The sequence below is a fragment of the Bos indicus x Bos taurus genome, chromosome 27 (genome assembly GCF_003369695.1).
Source record: "Bos indicus x Bos taurus breed Angus x Brahman F1 hybrid chromosome 27, Bos_hybrid_MaternalHap_v2.0, whole genome shotgun sequence".
NCBI lineage: Eukaryota > Metazoa > Chordata > Mammalia > Artiodactyla > Bovidae > Bos > Bos indicus x Bos taurus.
The window spans coordinates 26,572,493-26,596,341 of record NC_040102.1 but is presented as its reverse complement, the minus strand read 5'-3'; the positions used below and the strand labels follow the sequence as shown (position 1 = coordinate 26,596,341).

At 36.4% G+C, this 23,849-nt stretch overlaps 1 protein-coding gene across 1 annotated transcript in view; it reads left to right on the top strand.

The window, feature by feature from the left end:
• The window catches only part of PURG (purine rich element binding protein G), a 40,717-nt gene extending 16,913 nt beyond the window's left edge, over nucleotides 1-23,804 (top strand). Inside the window, exon 3 of the mRNA XM_027529759.1 lies at nucleotides 22,906-23,804. Within this exon, the coding sequence (XP_027385560.1) occupies nucleotides 22,906-23,001 (96 nt within the window). The 3' untranslated portion in view covers nucleotides 23,002-23,804. The remainder of the gene's footprint in view (nucleotides 1-22,905) is intronic.
• The last annotated feature ends 45 nt before the right edge of the window (nucleotides 23,805-23,849 follow it).

Below are 23,849 nucleotides of genomic sequence, written 5' to 3'. Positions count from 1 at the left end.
CACTTTTTTTTCTGGTCACTTCTTAAACCATTTGTGCTTTCTGTGATACTATAACATATCCAAATTTCAAAAGGACAAATACTAATACCTTTAAGAGAGAGACCTGAATACATTGAAATATATTATGCCAAAGTCTATAAACTGTATATGTATTATATATTTCTAACTAGCTAACTAAATTTTATTCTACAAGATTATTGTGTGTGTGTGTATGTATAAAATTATAAAGAGAGACCAGTTCTTTCTGCATCCCCTTCCATGCCTTGGAGAAGTAAGGACAAATTGGCTTCATCTTGTTTGTTACTATAATTGGTTGGCTGCCCTAAAGTGCTGCATTGAGAATTTGAAATTTGCATCTAGAGGGAAAGAGAGAAGAACAACATTCATGCCAAATATTTGCTATTTGGCTAAAGTCGTCTCTGCTTTAGAGCTATAAAGTTCTCATTGTAGTTCTGAAATTTTCTAACTTAGCCAGACAACTGGCCCTTGGAGCAGAAAACTGTCATGTGACTCACCTAGGAATGTGTCTCTTCTAATGCTTCAAGAGAATTTTGTGTTAATCTAATGGTCCCTCCTTTAACACAGCAGAGAATCTCTTCTGTGCCTCTGAAGAACTCAAAGGACCATGGTCATGATGATGTCATCAAGAATATCCTTCGGCATTAAACTCTATATTTGCCTTTAATGAGTTCTAACTTCCATTAAAATGACAGCATTTTCTCCCTTTAAATCAGCCCAGAACCTCCCTGGTGGTCCAGTGGTTGAGAATCTACCTTCCAATGCAGGGGATGTGGGTTTGCTTCCTGGTTGGTGAACTAAGATCCCATGTACTACGCATTGAAGCCAAAATTCAGCCTATACATTCTGAAACATTAGCATACATAGTAATTAAAAATGCAGGTTCTTGTCCCTATCCCTAGAGATTCTGATTTTGTTGGTCCAGAGTGAAGTTTGAGATTGGCTTTTTTCATTCTGATACAGATGGTCTGGAGGCCATTCTTTGTCTTAGACTTACAGTCTTTCTTCCATATCATTTTTGTAGCTGAAATTGCTTAAATTTTAATACTGTCAGCCATAACACGATGGAAGATGAGTTTTTGGTTATGTTATTAACAGGTAATATCTGTAGCTCTCTAAGAGAGGCTGAATACACAAATCCAAGTATTTAAGATTTTGTGCTGTCATATTAGGGGCTTCCCTGGTGACTCAGATGGTAAAGAGTCTGCCTGCAGTGCAGGAGACTTGGATTCCCCGGGTTCAATCCCTGGGTCCGGAAGATCCCCTGGAGAAGGGAATGGCTACCCACTTCAGTATTCATTGGCTAGCTTTCTGGGCAGTGATCACTGGGAATGTTAGTTCCCCCTCCTCTGAAATTCAGGTTCAAACTTCTTGACGTGTACCTACCGGTTACATTCTCCCCAGATCTGACAACCAAGATATTCTGAGTCTTTCCAGCCCAAATCAAATCCATAGGTAATTTGTCTTCTCACAAGTTGACCAAGTCTTGAATAACTTTCCTCAGCCTTATTTTTTTCGGCTATAACTTACAATTTAGTAGAAGTAGAAAAACATATCCTTAATCAATCTGAATTCCTCACTTCTAATCTTGCTCAACTTGTGTTTATGTGTGTTTAAAAGACTACATAACAAGAAATTTACTACCTTAACCACTTCTAAGTATATAGTTCATTGGTGTTTAAATATATTCAGCTTGTTATACAACCAGTGTCTGAAACTTTTTCATCTTCCAAAACTGAAACTCTATACCCATTAAACATTCCTCATCCTACCATCCCCATCTCCTGGCAACCCCCATTCTACTGTCTTCTCAACCTTTTTTCTCTATAAGCAAGATACTTAACTGTTCTTCCATCAATAATGGGTTTATAATTATTGCTACTTAGCTCTCCAAGTAGAATCCTTATATATCCTATATTGTTATAATTATTGTGCAAAAAGATTTACAATTACAGGACAATTACGCTTCTATTAAGAGCCCCTTATAATCTTTGGGTGACTATGAATGAGGATATTTTATTTTGGAAACTTGATTTACAGGGAAAGGTAACCCTTTATTCTTCCTGAGACTGAGAGGATTCCAATGGAATCTTTGTGCCTGTTTGTTGGAAGTCTCAAGTTACAGTTAGTTACCAGTGCAATTAGGCTAAATCCTGGAATTTCCTAAACTTTTCCTATGTACATCCTAGAATTGTCTTCTACTAGACAATTCTTGTATAATATAATAGATTACTTGTATAATATATATTTGTATATATAATAGATTGAAATTTACTTGTATAATATAATAGATTGGAAATTTTTCTGGTGTTTGACAGTGTTTTTTTCTTTTTAATTTTATTTTACTTTTAAACTTTACAATATTGTATTAGTTTTGCCAAATATCGAAATGAATCCGCCACAGGTATACATGTGTTCCCCATCCTGAACCCTCCTCCCTCCTCCCTCCCCTACCCTTCCTCTGGGTCGTCCCAGTGCACCAGCCCCAAGCATCCAGTATCGTGCATCAAACCTGGACTGGCGACTCGTTTCATACATGATATTATACATGTTTCAATGCTATTCTCCCAAATCTCCCCACCCTCTCCCTCTCCCACAGAGTCCATAAGACTGATCTATACATCAGTGTCTCTTTTGCAGTCTTGTACACAGGGTTATTGTTACCATCTTTCTAAATTCCATATATATGAGTTAGTATACTGTATTGGTGTTTTTCTTTCTGGCTTACTTCACTCTGTATAATAGGTTCCAGTTTCATCCATCTCATTAGAACTGATTCAAATGTATTCTTTTGAATAGCTGAGTAATACTCCATTGTGTATAAATATACAAGCAACTCCTACAGCTCAACTCCAGAAAAATAAATGACCCAATCAAAAAATGGGCCAAAGAACTAAATAGACTTTTCTCCAAAGAAGACATACAGATGGCTAACAAACACATGAAAAGATGCTCAACATCACTCATTATCAGAGAAATGCAAATCAAAACCACTATGAGGTACCATTTCACGCCAGTCAGAATGGCTGCTATCCAAAAGTCTACAAGCAATAAATGCTGGAGAGGGTGTGGAGAAAAGGGAACCCTCTTACACTGTTGGTGGGAATGCAAACTAGTACAGCCACTATGGAGAACAGTGTGGAGATTCCTTAAAAAACTGGGAATAGAACTGCCTTATGATCCAGCAATCCCACTGCTGGGCATACACACTGAGGAAACCAGAAGGGAAAGAGACACGTGTACCCCAATGTTCATTGCAGCACTGTTTATAATAGCCAGGACATGGAAGCAACCTAGATGCCCATCAGCAGATGAATGGATAAGAAAGCTGTGGTACATATACACAATGGAGTATTACTCAGCCATTCAAAAGAATACATTTGAATCAGTTCTAATGACAGTGTTGATGTTCACTAGGTGATTTCAGAATCTTTGCTTAGTACAGTACAAAACTGTTTACCTTTAAGTAGCTTTATTAGAAACCTAATGAAGAATAGCCATAAATAAAAATACATTTTCTGCAAGTAAAGTGTTTCACATGGTATTTTCAAAATCATTGGCAGTTGAGAAAAAACTCAACCCAAGAAACATTTTCAAAACTCTTCAAGTTTTTCCTCAAAAAGTTTCTCTTACTCTGTTCTTATTTCAAGAATTCAATAAAGCAGTATCCATCTAAATAACCAAAAATGCTATAATTACAACAATTATGCTTATGTTCTTGACATAAGGAAAACAATAAATTTTTTTGGCTTAAATTATCTTGGAACTGGGACTTATGTAGTGGTCCAGTGGTTAAAACTTCACACTTCCAATACAGGGGATGTGGGTTCAATCCCTGATTGAAAACTTATACCACATACTGTGCAGGGCAGCCATAAAAATAAATAAGTAAATATCTTGGAACTGGCACAAAAACTAATTGATCATGATTCTTGAATAATGATAATTGAATCTTCATTTTACTAATTTATAGTATCGGTGTATCATGAGTTTCATCTCCATACTTTTTGTAGCACCTAGATTTTTCTTTAATGACATGTTGCAACAAGAGTGATAATATTTCAAAGAAAATTCCTTAAAATTGAATTTTGTTACTTCTTTTATTTCTATTAAAAATCAGAAATGTTTTCTCAGTAAGGGAAAATTTTTGAGTTAAAAAGATGTAATGAAAGAGTTGGAGTGCATCTGGTTCAGTAACATACTAAGCAATTACTTTTTTTCTTTGCAGTGCTCCCATCACTATATATATAATTTGGCCACACTGTGCACCGTGTGGAATTTTAGTTCCCCAACCAGGGATTGAACCTGGACCCTCGGGAGTGAAAGTGCTGTGTCCTAACCACTGGACTGCCATTGGACTGCCAGGGGACTCCCTCCCATCACTATTTATGATCTTTCTCTATTGCCCACCATTGTCACCCCTCAAAACACAGAACTTCTCTTAGTGTCATGTAATCCTCAGGGCACATGCTGTTAACAACCCAGAAGTTAATCTCTCCTCTCTTTGTAGTCTCTAACATAAGCTAGGCATTAATGTTTTGCCAATTGGGAATCTTTAATGTAGTAAACTCCAGTCTGAAAATTCCCCCAAGTTCTGAGCCTTTTTTTATTTTTTGACAGCTGTTTACTTTATCAATTATAAGATTCAACTTACTTAGAATTAGCACTGCCTGTGTGACTTACAATAATTAAAACTAGTTTCTAATATTCTTTAAACATGCTGAACAGTACTTCTATTTAAGGATCTTTTGGGTTATTAGGTAACTATGTGCAATTTGGTTAATCACTACCATTTACTATTTGACTCATTTTTGGAAAAAGACTCCCAATATTACATTTACTGATGTGCCAAGCTGGGATTCAGGCAGTACCTTCCATTAGGTAATTTGCTTCTGATCTGAGACATATTATAGAAAATCTACACTTTGATGGAAATTTACGACTTATGTGGAAAAAATTAATCTTAGATAAACATGAAATTTGATTATTAGGTAATTTGCTTCTGACATGAGACATATTATAGAAAATCTACACTTTGATGGAAACATGATTTATATGGAAAAATTAATTTTAGATAAACATGAAATTGATTATTAGATTTTAATAATTCAATTCTGACAAGTTTGTTTTAATAATTTTGTTTCAAAAATAACTGTAAAATGACTGTGGGTGCCAAATTACTCACTATATCTGTGCTATAATTTATAAAGCAAAAAAAAATTTCAAGTGTGTATTATTTTTACTATTATTTCAAGCATTCATGGACTTTAAAGAATCCTAAGGTCTCGCCTTTGCTCTCCTGGTATGCAGAGGTGTGGTGCAGAGGCTGAGAGCGCTGTGTTGTGTATTACCATTTGAAAGCCCCAGCTCTGGTGTTTTCAAGATAGGCTTGTTGTTTAGATGCTAAGTCATGTCTGACTCTGTTACCCCGTGGATTGTAGCCCACCAGGCTCCCCTGTCCGTGGGATTTTTCAGGCAGGAATATTGGATTCTCCAGGGGATCTTCCTGACCCAGGGATTGAACCCTGAGTCTCCTGCTTGACAGGTGGATTCTTTACCACTGAGCCACCTGGGAAGCCCCTAGGTAGGCTTAGAGCAGGTCATTTCACTGCTGTGGACCCCAGCTTGTTTATCCATCAGTGTGGGCATTGGATCAGAAGAACCTTTCAATTTCTTTATCCCACGGAGTCATGAAACTTCTAAAGTTACCTTCAACTTCGTTTTCTTTTCTTATTTTCTCCACATCTTAACCATTTCATCTGACATTAACTGATCATCCTTTCTTTCTTGGCATCCTTCATGTTTAGTTACAGTTGCTTAATGGCACCCCACTCCAGTACTTTTGCCTGGAAGATCCCATGGACGGAGAAGCCTGGTAGGCTGCAATCCATGGAGTCGCTAAGAGTCGGACACGACTGAGTGACTTCACTTTCACTTTTCACTTTCATGCATTGGAGAAGGAAATGGCAACCCACTCCAGTGTTCTTGCCTGGAGAATCCCAGGGACGGGGAAGCCTGGTGGGCTGCCGTCTATGGGGTTGCACGGAGTCGGACACAACTGAAGCGACTTAGCAGCAGCAGCAGCAGACTTATCTTTTGGTCCTGTATACTAAAAACTTTCAACAGGCCATTCTTCTAGTTCCAAAAGGTTTTTTTTTAGACACAGCCTAGAACATGATTAAATATATTTAAAATTTTAAACTTAACTTTCCTGTACAGAAATCCCATCTCCTTAACTTGAATTTAAGTTTAAAACCAGAGGCTGTTTTTTTCTTTCTCTTTTTTATTCCCCTCTACACCTTGCCCTGGGCTGATTACTAAAATCATCCCTCTTCATTTAATCACAAGCGTTCCTATTCCTGTTTTGCCTTTGAAATCTTGTTACCTGAAGATCACAGTACTTAACAGACAAATCAGAATGATGACAAGTGGGAATGAAAGTTGATAAGAAATACTGATAAGAAATACTATGTCATCTTATTCCAAAAACTGACTCACAAATTTTGTAGCATATGAGATCTTTGGTTTCCTGCCCATCCAAAATTTTACTTCAGAAATATTTTGTCCCTTGCTTAATAGATAAATGATCCTGTTCTTGTATTCACTCAGTGAGTATTAAGTGGCTGCTCTGTGCCAGCCCTTTCGCTAAGAACTCAAGATACAGTGATTTATGAAAGAATAATATTCCACCACCATTAGCTTGAAGTGGGCCATGTCCAAAGTTATTTGATTCAAAGCAGCTGTTGGAGCCTAATCAATCTGTCATTTTTCTCCATTCACTGGATACTCACCTGATTATCTGCCACAGGCCTGACCATGTATTGGTAAATATAAGTATGTTTGGAGCTGTTGTAAAAGTTGTATGTACTTTTCCCTTGAACAATGTATTCTCTAAATGTGATGAATGATCTGCATCTGTTATGGTATTTAGGATATATTTCATTGATGCCAATTTAGAGAACTACAGTCATACTACTTTAAACAATATCTCTGTCTTCTCCATTCCAAGTCTCTCTTTTTAAAATTAATTTATTTTTTTATTGAAGGATAATTGCTTTACAGAATTTTGTTGTTTTCTGTCAAACCTCAACATGAATCAGCCATAGGTGTACACATATCCCCTCCATTTTGAACTTCCCTCCCGTCTGCCTCCCCATCCCACCCCTCTAGGTTGATACAGGAGCCCCTGTTTGAGTTTCCTGAACCATACAGCAGATTCCCGTTGACCATGTATTTTGCATATGGTAATGTAAGTTTCCATGTAACTCTCTCCATACATCTCACCCTCTCCTCCCCTCTCCTCATGTCCATAAGTCTATTCTCTATGTCTGTTTCTCCATTGCTGCCCTGTAAGTAAATTCTTCAGTACCGTTTTTCTAGATTCCATATATATGCATTAGAATACAATATTTATCTTTCTCTTTCTGACTGACTTCACTCTGTATAATAGGTTCTAGGTTCATCCATCATTAGAACTGAATCAGATGCATTCCTTTTATGGCTGAGTAATATTCTATTATGTATACGTACCAGAACTACTTTATCCATTCATCTGTCGATGGACATCTAGGTTGCTTCCATGTTCTAGCTATTGTAAATAGTGCTGCAGTGAACAATGGGATACATGTGTCTTTTTCATTTTTCCATTCCAAGTCTCTTTTGATGTCCTAGGATGAAAATAATGATTCTGATTCATCTCATGTGCTGTGTTCAAATGGTGATGACTTCCTGAGCTCTAAGGTTGGAGATTCTGGAGTCCCAGGCAGGCTCATCCTAAGACCGCTGTGACTTCTGTGTGTCCATGGGGTTGAGCTGGGGGGAGGATGAGGAAGGCATGGAGTAGTAACATTCATGTCACATATTTGTCCTCCCTGCCCCAGATCTTTGTATTCATCTCACTTTAATTTCATTTCATTCTCATCATGTATACAGTATCTTCATGCACTCCTTTTTTCTCCATATGTCTGGATTGATATACAAAATCCATCCATGTTCTCAACTGTGAATTACTCAGCAGTGTCTTAGCTGAATGCAGTAAACCTGATTCAACTGTGTCTGTGTAAATCACCAGCTGTAATAATTTTCACTGTAGACTCATTGCAGTGAAGAGCCGTTAATGGATAAATTCAATTATTTTTTGGTACAAAAGATTCATTTATCCTGAAAGTTTTTCTATAAATGGTCATTGCTGCTAAAATATTTTCTAATTAAATGTTAAAAAAGAATTATGGGATTTTTAAATTATAATAATTTTCATGTAATTTGATATTTTTCAAAGTTCTTTCATATATTGGATCTCATTTCATCCTGATGAAAATACTAATTCAGATGAGTTTAGGTCAGTATCACTAACCTCACTTAACAGATGAAGAAAACAGGTCCAGGCAGGTTAAACAGTTTGCTGTAAATCACGTAGCGATCTACTAAAATAACCAAGGTTTATAAGGAGCCCACGGCTTGTTGAAGCCTTCATAATAAAACTATAGACATTTTAAATGGTAAAATTTGTTCAAATTAAGTACATACTTTTTATAACTAAATAAAATATTTTTTAATGCATTCTAGTTACTTTCCTGTTTTTGTTACATCTTTAGGTGCAGTTCTACACTGAATCTTTGATGTATTTTGGCCCTGGCGGAAGGCATGTCAAATCATTATATTGGTGCGCATGTCTATACAGAAACCACCTGTCTAGATTCAGTCGCTAGTTACTGAGAATTTGACCCTCTTTTCTGAGCTTCCTACCTTAGTGAACCTCCCAGAACTGGATCCTATTGACTAGAATACAAATCCCCTCCTGTAGACACGAGTCCTGTCATGACATTGCGTTGCATTGTAGTCTTCAAACATGTTATTTGGAGAATTTAAGAGAGAAAACTACTTGATTTGCACAGTAAATTCAATTAATAATTAAAAGTCAACTGGTGATTTTTTTTTCCCCTACACACTCCTGAACAAGAGATAAATGACCACATAATAAGTTGGAAGCAGGCTTTTTTGGAAACCCGTTTGAAACAGATGTTCCAAGTTTTTAGCAAATTAACTCAAGAACCCACATCTTCTTCCATTATATCATTATAATAGTTAACAGTGCAGTAATCTTCACCCACACACAAAATTTTATCATGTTCACTGTTGTATTTATTGAAGCAGAAAATCAAAATAATCATACATACTAGGAATATTTGAATTTCAACAGGCTCAAGAGCATTGTGGTTAAAACTGCTGACTAGGAAGTTCCATTGAATAAATGAATTGTTCCTAGCATTCCCAGTTAACCATGGTTTTGTAGTGTCACAGGGGCTTCCCTCATAGTTCAGTTGGTAAAGATTCTGCCTGCAAAGCAGGAGACCCCGGTTTGATTCCTGAGTTGGAAAGATCCCCTGGAGAAGGGCTAGGCTACCCACTCCAGTACTCTTGGGCTTCCCTTGTGGTCCAGCTGGTAAAGAATCCGCCTGCAATGCGGGAAACCTGGGTTTGATTCCTGGGTTGGGAAGATTCCCTGGAGAAGGGAAAGGTTACCCACTCCAGTATTCTGGCCTGAAGAATTCCATGGACTGTATAGTCCATGGGGTTGCAAAGAACTGGACATGACTGAGCGACTTTCACTTTCACTTCTAGCCTCACTGAGAAATTAGCAGGCTGAATTCTAAATTCTCACCTGGAGATTGAATTTATCTCTGCATATATTTCTGTGACCATAAAACTTTCATGTGGCTCAATCTGCATAAATAATCACATAGCTATAAATATAAGAAGGTCAGTACACCTAGGATTATCATGAAGGAGCTTAGTAGAAAATCCATGTTTGCTTTTTGCTTTCAGAGGAATAAAATAATTTCAGTGCATTTTGTCCACCCCCTTAACCTATGGCAATAATTTCAGCTGTATTTCTAGGTACTGGTTCCCCACAGAGGTATCAGGCAGTGTCAGTAGTCTAGTAGAGAATGGTAAAGAGTATAGAACAGACTTTCATGTCAGCCAGTCCTGGGTTCAAGATCAAATTTTGTCACATATTGTGTAATTTGGGACAAATTTTATACCTTTTCAGAATCATTGTGAGAATTTATTCAATCAGCTTTCCATTTATAATGACTATGTGCTGGGCCAAAGGATGTATCAATAACAAAACAGATAAGGTTCCTTGCCTCACAGAACCTATAGTCAGCCAAAATGCTCTTAAAGAAAATTCAGCGTCCTAAGATACATAAGCTTAGGTGGCTAAACTAAGCTTCCCTGGTGGTTCAGATGGTAAAGCATCTATCTGCCTGCAATGCTGGTGACCCAGGTTCAATCCCTGGGTCAGGAAGATACCCTGGAGAAGGAAATGGCAACCCACTCCAGTATTCTTGCCTGGAAAATTCCATGGATGGAGAAGCCGGGTAGGCTACAGTCCATGAGGTCACAAAGAGTCGGACACAACGGGGTGTCTTCACTTTCACTTTCAAGATACATAAAGCTGTTAGCAAAGTTTCTGTCACATAATAAGCATTTAATAAACTTAATAACCTCATTATTAGTTCTTTCCAACGCTTAAAGTGGATAGTTCTCCAGAAAGTAGAACAAAAGTATGCAAAATTGGAAGGAAGTGGAAGTTTGCTTTTACCAGAGTAACTCTGTCAGGTACAGCTGCAACAAGGGAGTTGGGTTAGTTAAAATCTGTTGAAGCTGTTTTCAGTAAAATATAAAAGCCAACAACTGTGTAGGCAGAAATTTCTTGGGCAGGAAACAAAAAGCACTAACTTTTATGAAAGAAAAAAAAACTAGACTTCACCAAAATTAAAATTTTCTGCCCATCAAAAGACACCATTAAGAAAGTGAATAATCTGTCTGCAGACAAGGAAGTATCAAAGCATGGTTTTATTGCTGGAGGAAAACAGAAATGCTTTGCTTGACTTTTTTTAAAAGAAGATCATTTGGCAGTCTGCATAATTTGGGGCCAGTTGCCCCACAGCTAAAAGGATTGTAATCACCTGTTTCCTAGTATTCTTGTAAGTATCCTTAGTGACTTGACAACCTAGGATTTTCTTGTCTTCATCTGCCTCAACTTCCCCCCACCCCACCCCCAACCAACATAGGAATCTTTGCAGTAACACCTTCATTTTATGTGCTGTGCTGTGCCAAGTCGCTTCAATTTTGTCCCACTTTGCAACCCCATGGACTGTAGTCCATCAGACTCCTCTGTCCATGGATTCTTCAGGCAAGAATACTGGAGTGGGTGGACGTTTCCTACTCCAGGGGATCTTCCCGACCCAGGGATCGAACCCGAGTCTCTTATACCAGATAGGAAAAACATTAAAGATGTTATGTGTCTTGTCCAAAATCACTTAACTAATCATTTCAGAACTTGAGCTAAACTTGATTAAATGGTCTTCCCACTACCTAATACCTACTTCTCTATTAGTTTGCTTCAAAATCTGTTGGGGGTGGAATATGTGATTCATTTAAAATATGTGTTTATTTTCTCTTAGCTACAAGACTTCTCTCACCCATTTATTTTAAAGTTGAAAGCTATTACAAACAAGATCATGTTTGTGAGTCATTTTTTTCTTCTGAAAAATAGCTGTTTGATAGTTGACACACACTCTAACCCTTATTTAACCAGAAAGTAACCATTGTAATTGAGGTCCCAGTTACCGTCATAAAAGAGGCTCTTATAGACCATCATTCTAATACTGAGCTTTTCCTCATTTTATATCATCTTGGACTATATTTCTTCTATCTTCTAGCACCTGGCATTCTGTTTTTCTTTGGTGCTTATGAACCTTTAAACCTCTCACTATCTCAGAAGATATTTATCTGAAGCATCATACAACTACCCATGCCATTAATTATATAAGTTTTTATCATTGCCTCTAGAAAAGCAAATGGTGTCCTTTAGTGTCAACTGAGTTTTTAAAAGGAAATTTTTTATAGCTAAACATCTAGGTTGCTGCTGCTGCTAAGTCGCTTCAGTCGTGTCCGACTCTGTGCGACCCCATAGACGGCAGCCCACCAGGCTCCCCTGTCCCTGGGATTCTCCAGGCAAGAACACTGGAGTGGGTTGCCATTTCCTTCTCCAATGCATGAAAGTGAAAAGTGAAAGTGAAGTCGCTCTGTCATGTCTGACTCTTGGCGACCCCATGGACTGCAGCCCACCAGGCTCCTCCATCCATGGAATTTTCCAGGCAAGAGTACTGGAGTGGGGTGCCATTGCCTTCTCCCACATCTAGGTTATCATGTAGCAATTTATTGTTGTGGTTTTCCAATTACATCAGTGTATGTTGATACAAGTTTTGGGGTCAACAATAGCAATAGCAGCGATAATGATGTGGTTTCAGAGCACTACTTTCATTCTATTTACTTTTTTAAACTTATTTGGCCGCACTGTGTGGCATGTGGGATCTTACTTCCCTAGCCAGGATTGAACCCATGCTCCCTGCAGTAGAAGCCCGGTGTCCTAACCACTGGACCACCAGGGAAACCCCCAGGGCATTACTTTTTTTTTTTAACTAAGTATGTGCCTATGTTTTTCCTTTTCAATCACACTGAATTTTTAATGTATAGTAAGAAGTCATTTTGTGAGGTAAGAAATGACAGTTCCAGGAAATGAAAGCATTCATTCATTGGTTCCATGCATCCTTATTGAGTTCCTCCTACAGGCAGGCATTGTGCTAGGGAAATGGCTTACTTTTTCCGTTTCTTCCCTCTACTCTGGTGGAAATGATGAATAGCACTTAAATTAGATATTTTAGATGACTTTGTATAACACATCGGTTTAGGACAGCATAAGCCTTTGGTAGGTTAGAAATGGAATTAAAATAAGAAATAATTTGGAGAAATAAGTATCTGGTTTTCATTATGGTCTTAATTTTGCCCATGAATACTTGGTATCACTTGCACATAAATTCTCTTCAGGATATGTCCGGGTATTACTATTTTCTTCTCAGAACCAGTAGAACTTCTTCACTTTATTTTTAGAATTGTCCAGTAGTGTAATAAGATTATTTCTATAGGAAATTGGGAATTCCTTGAATATTTTACCTCTGATTGTCACCTCTTTAAAGTCAACGAGCTTGGCCCCTTAGATTTGAAGTGGTGAGCTAATCATTAAAAATTAGGCCCCAACCAGTGGCATTGAAATAGTTTTAAAATGTGGCATACTGTCTACGCTCGATTACGCACCAAGTAGCACAAGGAAATGGAGGAGGGAATGGCAGTCCACTCCAGTATTCTTGCCTGGGAAACCCCGTGGACAAAGGAGCCTGGCAGGCTACAGTCCACGGGGTCGCAGAGTCTGACGCAACTTAGCAACTTCACTGCCACCACAGCATAAGATAAAATTTTGTTTCCTTCCCACCTAAATGTTTTAAGTTCATCGACCTGCTGTAGATATTAGTGGTCACTACTATTAGTGGTCACTACTGCTGCACCTGCATTCACACTTCCTTGGGGAACCAAAACAGGATTGAAGGCCATACTGCCATGATTACTTTTAAGCATTTGAGCCAAAATTTTAATTTATTTTTTTTCTGTGTGTATAAATTAGTATTTTCACATGAATAAATCTGACTTGGAAAACCTTTCACATTCTAGGAGTTTTTTTGTTTGCTTGGCCATACCAGGCGGGGCATCCTGGATCTTAGTTCCCTGACCAGGAATCAAACCCCTGCCCTCTGCATGGGAAGCATGGAATCTTAACCACTGGACTGCCAGGGAAGTCCCAATTCTATGGTGTATTTGAAACAGATGTTTTATATCTTTTCTTAGATATAAAGACACATTTACTGTGGTCAATAAAAGAATGTGTCTTAATTTTTCTCCAGTTACAAAGAGCCTGTTTGGGTTTAGTGTGCTGATACAAAATCCATGTCGTCTGCAGAGTACATCATAGACCCCATTCTGGGATATGTTGCTCTCTGTGGGGAACGGTGAGGGTAGGAGTTTTGACATGAAAAAAGAGAAGTGACACCAACCTTCACGATGGTTCTTCAGTGGGTATATTTTGCTTAGTCGTAATGCTGTTGAACGTTTTATATTCAAGTTTAATTTACATACAGTTCTTATACCAGTCAGTCAGTTTGGGCAAGTATCAAGACATAGAACGTTTTCCTCACGCCAGTTCCCATGTATCCCTTCCCAGTCACCACGCACACCGTCCCCCCATCCTGACTTCCAGAAGCAGTCACCAGTCTGATTTCTCACCCCATAAGTCACTTTCATCTATCCTGGAATTTCATATAAGTTGATAAGTATTTTTTGTTTGACTTCCTTCACTCAGTCTAGTAGTTTCTTGACCATCCCTGTTGTTGAATTTATATTTCCTTTTTATTGCTAATGATTCTTTTTTTAAACAGGCGAAAAATAAGCAGATCTTTTCTGAGTATCTTAACTGAATCATGGCAGCAACCCTGTAGTAAGGATGGAGGGGACAAAATATCTGCTAATATTAAATGATAGTGCTCCTAACATTCAGGCAACTCTCCTATATCTTAGTTATATTCGTACTCTTTTGAGAGACCCTAAATTATGCTATTGTTCTATTAAAAGCAGAAGTAATGGGCTTGTGCAGTTCAACAATTCAATAGCCAGTGAACCGTTACTGCTTTTTTTTTTTTTTTTTTTTACTTTATAGCTCTGTTTTGAGCTCAGAAAGTAATGTGAAAAATAATTCCAGGCTAGGAGACACTTCTTATGATATCTCTATATATCTGTATTATCAAAACATGCAGGAAGGAATGCTTTCATTGTTTATCAGTATGGTGATGCCTCAGTTGCTTGTATACACTTTTAAAATTATATACTGTAAACCTTATGAACTCAGTTTTATTACTGGAAACTCACATGGGTCCATATTTTATGTAATGAAAGGAGAATGGATACAATGAAAGCAACATCCAGATTGCATTTTTTGTTCTTCTGAAAGTTCTAATTAAATTTACCAACATTTTGCCATTTTATTTGTTTTTTAATTTTTTGAATTATAATTTACATACCATACAATTCACTTGCTTTACTTGCACAATTCCGTTATCTTTGGTGTATTTAGAGAGTTGTATAACTATCACCTCTGGCATAGAGATTTTTTTGTTTTTTGGTCGCTTAGCATGTGGGATCTTAGTTCCCCCACCAAGGATCAAACCTGTGTCCCCTGCATTGGAAGCGTGGAGTCTTAACTGCTGGACCGCCAGGGAAACATTTAGGAAATTCCTAAATTTTACCATTTTAAGGAAAGAGTCATTGAGATTCTGGGGAGCAGCAATATATTTAAGCAAAGATAATACTGTGATTCTGGTGTGGCACAGTCAATTGTGTACCAACAGATCTGCTGTTGTCTTTTTTAAGAGACTCCTATTCTTGCCAAAGAGGAGTCTGAATTCAGATGTAACTAAAGAAAGGAGAGGCTTGAGCTGGTCTTTGGCTTAGTCCTTTCCTATCCATGCCACGTCCACCCTTAAGATTCTAAAATGGGGAGCAGCAGAACCACAAAGAGGTTGCAGAACACAGTCATACGAAGAGCACCCCCAACGGGCGCTCTCTTAACTTTATGGGAAACTAGGAGGTCATTTTCAACAATAGTTTATACAACTATTCAGCAAGGGGAAGAGAAACCATATGGTACTACAGTGTTGCATCAGTTCTATGGAAAAAGACACTCGCAGGAAATATTTTGCCAGATCACTGAGAGAGTATTAATAACATTTCATCTATTCCCAGTCTCTGAATCCCTCTCATCTACTTATTTTCTCATTTCCTTTGCCTTTCTGCCTGCCGCTAAATACACATACTTTCCTTCTTGTCTCTGATAGCTATTTTTCTCCTTACGGTTCCTAAATTATTTTGCCACATTCATATTTCATTCTGATTGTTCCAGAAATACTGAAATGAAACTCCCCTTTAACATGACCTACTTTAATGTAGAATTTGGCCCAAGTCTTATTTCTCATAAAAAAGCAGTTACATTTAAATTACCAAAAGAGTCTTACTACTGTAATTTAACCCATAAGGAGGATTTGAAGTGCTATCATACTCAGCTTCAAGGATATATGTTCTATACTATGAAGATGGTTAACCACTTTTGACCAGTATGCATGAATTCTCTAAGCAGTTCACCATTTTTTTGGTTGTAGTAATTAATTTTAATTAACTGTCAATATGTTTGTTGCCACGTGGAGAAGTGAGGATATAGCCCTGGTTCCCGTTTTGGTATGCGCGAGGACATGCTTTTAACGTTCAAAGTGTAAAGTGGTCTTAGGTTGTGAAATAAAAAATGGTATGCCTGATTTCCCAGTGAGTACATGCAGTTTAAAGAGTTTTGGAAGTCCTAGCTTAGCAGAAATTAAAGTTCATAGTAAATCATCTTTCTTCCACCCATGTATTTATGTTCTGGCTAATAAAAATTAGATTTTTGCTTCCTAATTTTGGATAAGTAATGTTTTTGCTTCTCTGTCAAATTAATTAATCTAGCTATTGTATAGTGCTGTTTTTATTAACATGTACAGCAGCTTAGAGATTCATACTCAGTATGATTATCATTTGTGATTTAAAACCAAAAGTCTTAATTTTTACAAAAAACAATTTCCCCTTTCTCTCCTTGAAATTGAACATGAGGTCATGAGTCGCACTTAGTGGGTAAGACCTATTCAGAGACATTCATGTAAAGTTATGGATGTAGGAGCAAGCTCTTAGCTGCCAATTTGGCTGATAATATAAAGTATTATAATATCCACAGTAGGTTGACATAATTTAAGTAGATTTATTTAGGATTTAAAAGGCTTGACATGGCACGTTGCAAAAGAAGGCTGTCACCTACAAATTGGCACTTGCCATCGACCTCTACAAGGATTTAAATCATGAGCCACTTCAACTACTCACCTTCAACATCCTCTAAAAGGAGTTCCGGGTGGAGACCAGGAATGAGGCATTCTGTGCTCTGGGAGAAACTGCCAGAACAGGTCTACAGATAGTAAGATAGTTTCAGGAGAATGGTGTGTGAGCCCAGTTCTTGTATCTCCTCATATACAGAAAAGCACTAAAGTCTTTCACGGTGATGTCGGCTCCTTGGGACTGGCAGTGACCGTCATGAGACTAGCAGAAACCTTTGGAAAAAACATGTGCTTAATGCATATATTCCCCTTCTGCAAAATCACCAGTATACTGGCCTTCCACCCTACCTCTCTGGGGCAGTTTCTCAGAGCTCTCTGAGGTGCTGTCTCCCTGGCTGTGGTCCTCATTTTGCCCCAAATAAAACTATACTCACAACTTTCACATTGTGCTTTTTTTTTTTTTTTCAGTCAACAAGGCCTAGAAAAGAAAAAGAAAAAACTTAATACTCAGTTGTTCACGAGATCCAGGATATTAAACGTTACAAAGTTTATTCTTTTCTCTTAAAAATAAAATTTATTTTGGTAACCGTACACATTCCCATCATATCTGAGAAGGAAGCACAGCACAACAAAGAATTTTAGAGCTGGAAAAGACTGACATCATCTAGTTGAACCTCACCATTCACCTAGCTCACTAAAATCTCTATCTCCTCAAGGATATCAACTTTCCTGCACTTATTTCCGAAACACTGAAATACCGGAATTCCCCGGTTCCTTTCGCACTGTCTGTGTAGCTGTCTTTCCACTCCCTTCGGTTATTCTCCATTTTCAAGATAATGATTGCGCCTGGAAGGATTACTTCCTTGATTGTTTTGTGCCTGAATTAGCTTGGGAAAAGAATAGTCTACTGTGCATGAAAGTACAACCTCTCATTTAAATGTTTGGCAAAAGGCAAGGTGATTCATTCAAAGTTTGAGGAGTGGTTGTAATAACGGTTGTGTCATAGATATTCTGGTGAGCATATACAACATGGGTTTGCCATCGTGAGTGAGTAATACCACCCTATCACTTAAGACGCGTAACACTACCACCCTCTGGTAGCAGAGAAGCAAGAGTGGGCAAGCGCACCGTTTCAGTTGGGCGTGGGGTTGAGGTTCTTTCTTCTGTTTTTTTCCAATCTCATTTCTCCTTCATTAAGTCAACAAATATTTATTTTGCATAGAGCATGACCCAAACAGGCTGCTAGGTCTGTAAAGCAGAGAAGCTCTTGCCTTTGACCCCAGGGATCGTATGGTATAGATACATAGAATTGGACAACTGCTTTTGGCTTGGAGAAGATACCTAAGGTCTGCGTAGTTCCACCACTGCTCAAGCAGTTTATGAACTTTCCTTTCCTCATGGGAATGCAGTGAGAAGTGACTGTTCTAATCATTTGTAAGGCATTTGGAAATGAAAAGTGCTATACAACAGCTGAATGATATTGAAATACTAAGTAGGAAATACAGTAGAAATAGAAAGCAAGATTAAATTATATGGTAGGAATGGTTCTCATAGGTATTTTCAGTACTTACGTCATCACAATAGCACTGCTTCCAGGGAAAAGCTAAATTAGGTAAATACAACTGTTTTTGCAAAATCAAGAAAAAAAATCTGTGTGTGTGTCAGCAAAAAATATTGTGGAATCTTATACTGGGTATTACATGAGGTAATATATAGTTGGATTATGATACATAGTGTGGAATTTCCACACATCTACAATTTCTATTAGAAATATTATGCATTTCCATTATTTGAAGTATTTCTCTAGTAATTTTTAAATGCCACCACTATCAAGACTATTACTTACCAATAAGAGATTATATCTTCATACTCAAAAACTACAAGAAGGTCCTTTAAATTATATAGGAAGGAAATTTGTTGTTTCTCTGACTTACCTATTGTATGTTGGGTTGGAAAGAGTCGTTATCAGTGATTTATCATGATTGATCCTTTCTGATTTTACTTGATTTTAAAGTTTGTTGCTTTTCTCAGAGAATTTCTCAGAGGATACAAATCTCAATTTGTATCCCATTCTATATCCTCAGAAGATAAAGAACTTATTGAATTGGGCACTTCTTTCATATGCTTTTATGTGGTCATTTTTACATCCAAGGGAGATTCTCAAACTGTAGAAAAAGGAAGGGGTCCTTTTTTGCTAGTCATTTAATATTCCATGACTGTGAACTAATCCTCATTGTAACATAAGTTATTGTATGTTTTTCCCAGCATTTTCACCCTAATTAAATGAGACGCTCCACCACAGTGTTTAACCTGCAGCCTAACAAAAAACAAGGGGCTGTCATTGACAATCACAATCCCATGTTCTCTCCTTTGAACAATACAATTGTTTTTGGTCACAATTTATAAACAGATACCTCCGTAGTTTAATGTCATCACGTTCAAACTACAAAACTATTAAAACTCTAATATTATGTGGGGGCATTTATTTTAAAATATATATTAATATAATTATTACATGGTAAAGAAATCATTTATTTTATTGTCTTCCCCCAATTCACCAAATTTAATCATATGGAGAGGTTCCACCATGTTTGTTCCATATGTTTGTGCTTTGGCCTCTAATGACCTTTTGTCCTTCTTATATGACCTCTCTACATTTCTATTTAGAATAAAGAGATAGAAGCATGAAAATTAATAACCCATGCATCAAACCTTTTTTGCTGTGCTTAAGAGGAACGAACACTTAAGGCTAGAAACCTTATGTTTAGTACTGTCTCCAAAGCTCAGTTATTGCATATATTGTCCCTTCAACATTTGAAGAAAGTAAGTATAATATGTAGTCAAATTTAAAAAAAGTGTTTTTTAAAAAAAGCACTTAATGTCTCTGCATTGCATGACAGGGTGTGACTAAAATTTGCCTACATAAACTCTCATGATGTTTTCAGATTTTATGGAAATGCTTTGGCTATACTTTGGGTTTGAATCTTCATAATGACAAAAGTTCATAATAGTTATTTTTTTTAAATACACTATACTGTTTTTAGAAAGTTATAATTCATCTTCCTGCTTATATTTGTGCTGTTTGTCTGTACTATACTATTAAAAATAAAGGTAAATTTATATATACTTAGATTTTGAAAAGTAGCATCATGTACATTTTTTAAATGTTTTGGTAACTTGTGGCACTTTGGTAAAGGAATGTGCAATTATAAATGTTTATGCCATTGTAATTTCTTTTTTAATTCCCAGGAATGACTCTTACTAGGCTTTAAATTACAAACCAAACTCAATTTTAAAACTAGCACTTTGGTCCTACTGGTAGTTCCTGTTTTTCTAATTGTATGGAACATTAACTTAAACCATTCTTTGCAATGCATTTTACCTTTCCTTTTAACATCTAATCTCAAAAATCTTTAAGGAACATTTGAAATTAATACAGTGGTAATTAAGAAAGCATTTTAGATATCATGGCTTTTTAATCTGGTGCCTGACTTTAACAATTTTCTGATAAAAATAACTAAACGCCTGAAAAGAATATTTAAACATTTTAATTCATTAGAGCAAAATCAAGTAGTTGATGTCCATATAGACATAATTTATCTTAAACTCTGGAGCTGCCAAGAGAACTAAGGACAGAGCTGTGTTTAAAATACCCCCATATCCTCCAAAGAAAGATGACGAGAAGAAATAGAATTCTGTATGATTATGGCTATTGTATGTACTTCAATTAGCTTACCAGTATTTCATCCTGATACATCTGTGGGTATTAGAAGCAAAATGAAAACAAATATAAATGCTTTAACATTAGGTATTGGCATCAATATAGATTATGCATAAGCTATTGCAATAAAAAATATTAATTGTGCCTGTATTTGAAGATATTATCTTAGATTTTCTGCGGCCTTTTTCATTTAAGGCTGCACAATCATTTTAAATGTACAGACAACAGAATATATGAATGAATGAAGTCGTGGCCCTGTTTGCCATGAAATGAAGTATTCTGTTGAATTTTGGGGGGCGTTGGCCTTTATATATTATGACATAAATGGATCAGTCACAAGAAACATGTGAATCTTATGTTCAAATCACAGCATTTATAAATTATACATCTTTCTTTTTCCTCGCAAAATGAATTCAGAATTTGCAATTCAAATTTTATCATTTTAAGCTGCTAATTATTAAAAATTACCTAATATGGATCAAAAGATTAAATGAAATGAAAACTATGAAAGAATGCTAATTAATAGCATAACCCCATATGCTATCAAACTTCTGATAACATTAAGTTTCTTGTAAAGCCTTAAAATATTTTAATGAAAAAGTAATTACCTGGAAATGAAGGCACTTTATTACCTTGAACTAGCTATATGTCTGTATAGAACTTGTCTAAAATCCCATAAAATATTCTTTATCCTTTTATAAATTTATCCTACTTATGTGTTTTTCTAAAGCTTCTTATAATAAAATATAATAATTCAAACTATTTTAATGTAACAAAATTGCATTACATAATACAACCAATGAACACTGCAGGAAAAAACTCAAGTGTAACAAAAGTGTCTGTGATAATGGCAAAATGTTAGTCTGAGTTAGTCTACAATCATTTGAGGTTAAAATGTTGTAAAATTTGAAGGCTTTTTCATTGAACAATTTTTAGACAGCTTTTAGTTTTTAATCCTATTTTTCATCGGAACTACCTTGTTTTGAAATGTTGATCAAAGATAAGGGCAATCAAAATATTAAGCCAGCCTGTCATTACTCAATTTTTAGTTGAGTTTGTTTTTTTTTTTTAATGTAACCCTAACACATTAAGAAATCAGTGTTGCTTCTATGCTCAAATCAACCATGCCTGGTGAATTACCAGCTTTAAATCAGTAATGTGGATGTGCTGCCGTGTATACTTGTTTCCTCTTCAGAAAATTAATACTTGATTTAAACAATAGATTTGATTCAACAGGGGAAAAAAAAAAGGATTTTTTTTTTCCAAAAGCTAAATTTTTTTCTCAAGGTATACCTTACATTTCTCTGATATTCGTAAGGATAGACTAACTTGTATCCAAATATGTTTTTCAACACAAGAATATTTCAAAGCAAACAGACTTTGTGTTTTTTGTTTGTTTAGTTTGAGGGCAGTTCACTTAAGAAAAAAACATTTTTCCATAATTCTACTTATTTTTAATTCTTTCTCTGTAGTGGCCATTTTCCTGTCACTAGTCTTAAACGTTTTGCTACATGTAAATGCTGCTTCATAGATGCAATCATCATTACATGGTACAGAAAGGAGTCAAGTTTATTAGAAGTCTACTCTTACCAAGAAGAGACTAAAGATAAATTCCATGTCAATTCTTTGGTTCGTTTCTTCGTTTTGTTTTGTTTTTTCTAAATAAGATATATTAACCCAAAGGTGTGTTAATGTCATGGCATGAACAATCTTAAATGTAGATCTATCGAGTATTTTGTGATGCTGAGTAACAGACTTTTCTCAAGTCTCTGTGATGCTAAATATTTTCCTTAGAAGGTTTTTGTTTCATGTTAGATTGTTGTTCAGAAAGATGTTGGTCCTAGTGAGATTTTTAAAAACTGGGAAAACAAATGCATGTATTACAAGTATAGAAATGGTGAATTGTAAACTTACCGTATAGTACTGATTCTATTTTCAAAGATGTTTTTGCTGTTAAATATATACAACATACAATTGCTGCCGTACTGTAATTGAGTACTTTTTTCCTAAATGACCCTGTTATCACTATTCCAGAATTAGAAGTTGGGCAGATATATGATTGATTCATGTGTCTGCATAGATGCTTCAAGGTATATTCTTCTCTTGGTGAGTAAAAATATTTTTTCCTTGGCACCAACGCATTGAGATCTGAATATACCTGTATCTATTCTTATTGCACATTTCTTATACAGTATCTTCAAATACGCCAAAATTGGCCTAGACTTAAAATTGAGGGTTTGTTACATGTTTTCTAACAGAAAGGTTTTCAATGATATTCATTATGGGTTTGTACTGTGAAAATAGTGAAAATCCCTTTAAAAGTTCATCTGTGCTAAATTTAAATTAATATTTTTTCTTTAGCTCACAAATTACCCTAAATCCAGAGAGAATATCAACCCTTTTCACTGTTGTCAAATCCAGCCAAAGGAACAGCCCATGACACTACAAAAACAGTAGAGGAATAAAGAATAAATCTCTCATGTTACACTCCAGAATAAAGGCATTCGGTGAAAGAAATGAACCGAAGTTCATCGTGAATGCGAGGCTTCTGTACTTGACATTCCTCCACGGAAGGAAAGACAAGTGTCAGCACCACTGGCATCCTTTTCAAACCGATCTGATGTGGAATATCTTCCACCACACTGGAGTACTTCTAGACTCTATTTTGTTTGTTTGTTTGTTTTGTTTTAGTTCATCAAACCTTTCTGTTTTCAAAAAAAAAAAATTGTCGGCATTGGTAGAGAGATATAGATTTGAAAATACTTTCTTAAGAGATCATGTAACTATATAACTCTGAATTTAAAAATTGAGGAGGAGGGATCGTTTCAACCCACCGCCTCTTCCAAGAAAACATGTTTTTAAATCTGTAACTGCTTTAGTGTTAACAGGGTACAAAGTGTTTCTTGTCCTTTATTGTACTTAAAAGGTTCTCATTGATTGGTGATTGTATTGTACCGTATGAAAATGAGTCATACATTGCCTTGTATTGTTTCTAATAGACCATACCACGTACTCCTTCAGTTTTCATGTTCCAAATTTTTCAGTGATGCATGTCAACAGTTAGGTCCGAAAATTCTGTGGTGCTAATTCTTCCATATCCGATGGTGCTTCTGTGGATGCTAACTGCACACATGCTGAACAAAGCTTGAAGTTTAAAACTTTCCTCCCTTCCTCTGTTTATATAAAGAACAATAAAAATAACTTGAATTTGTCTCAAAGTATCACTGACAATCTAATAAACTGGTTTATATGTGTGATTAGTTTGGATTCTCGGTTATTTTTCAGAAAGCAGGTTAGTTCTCCTG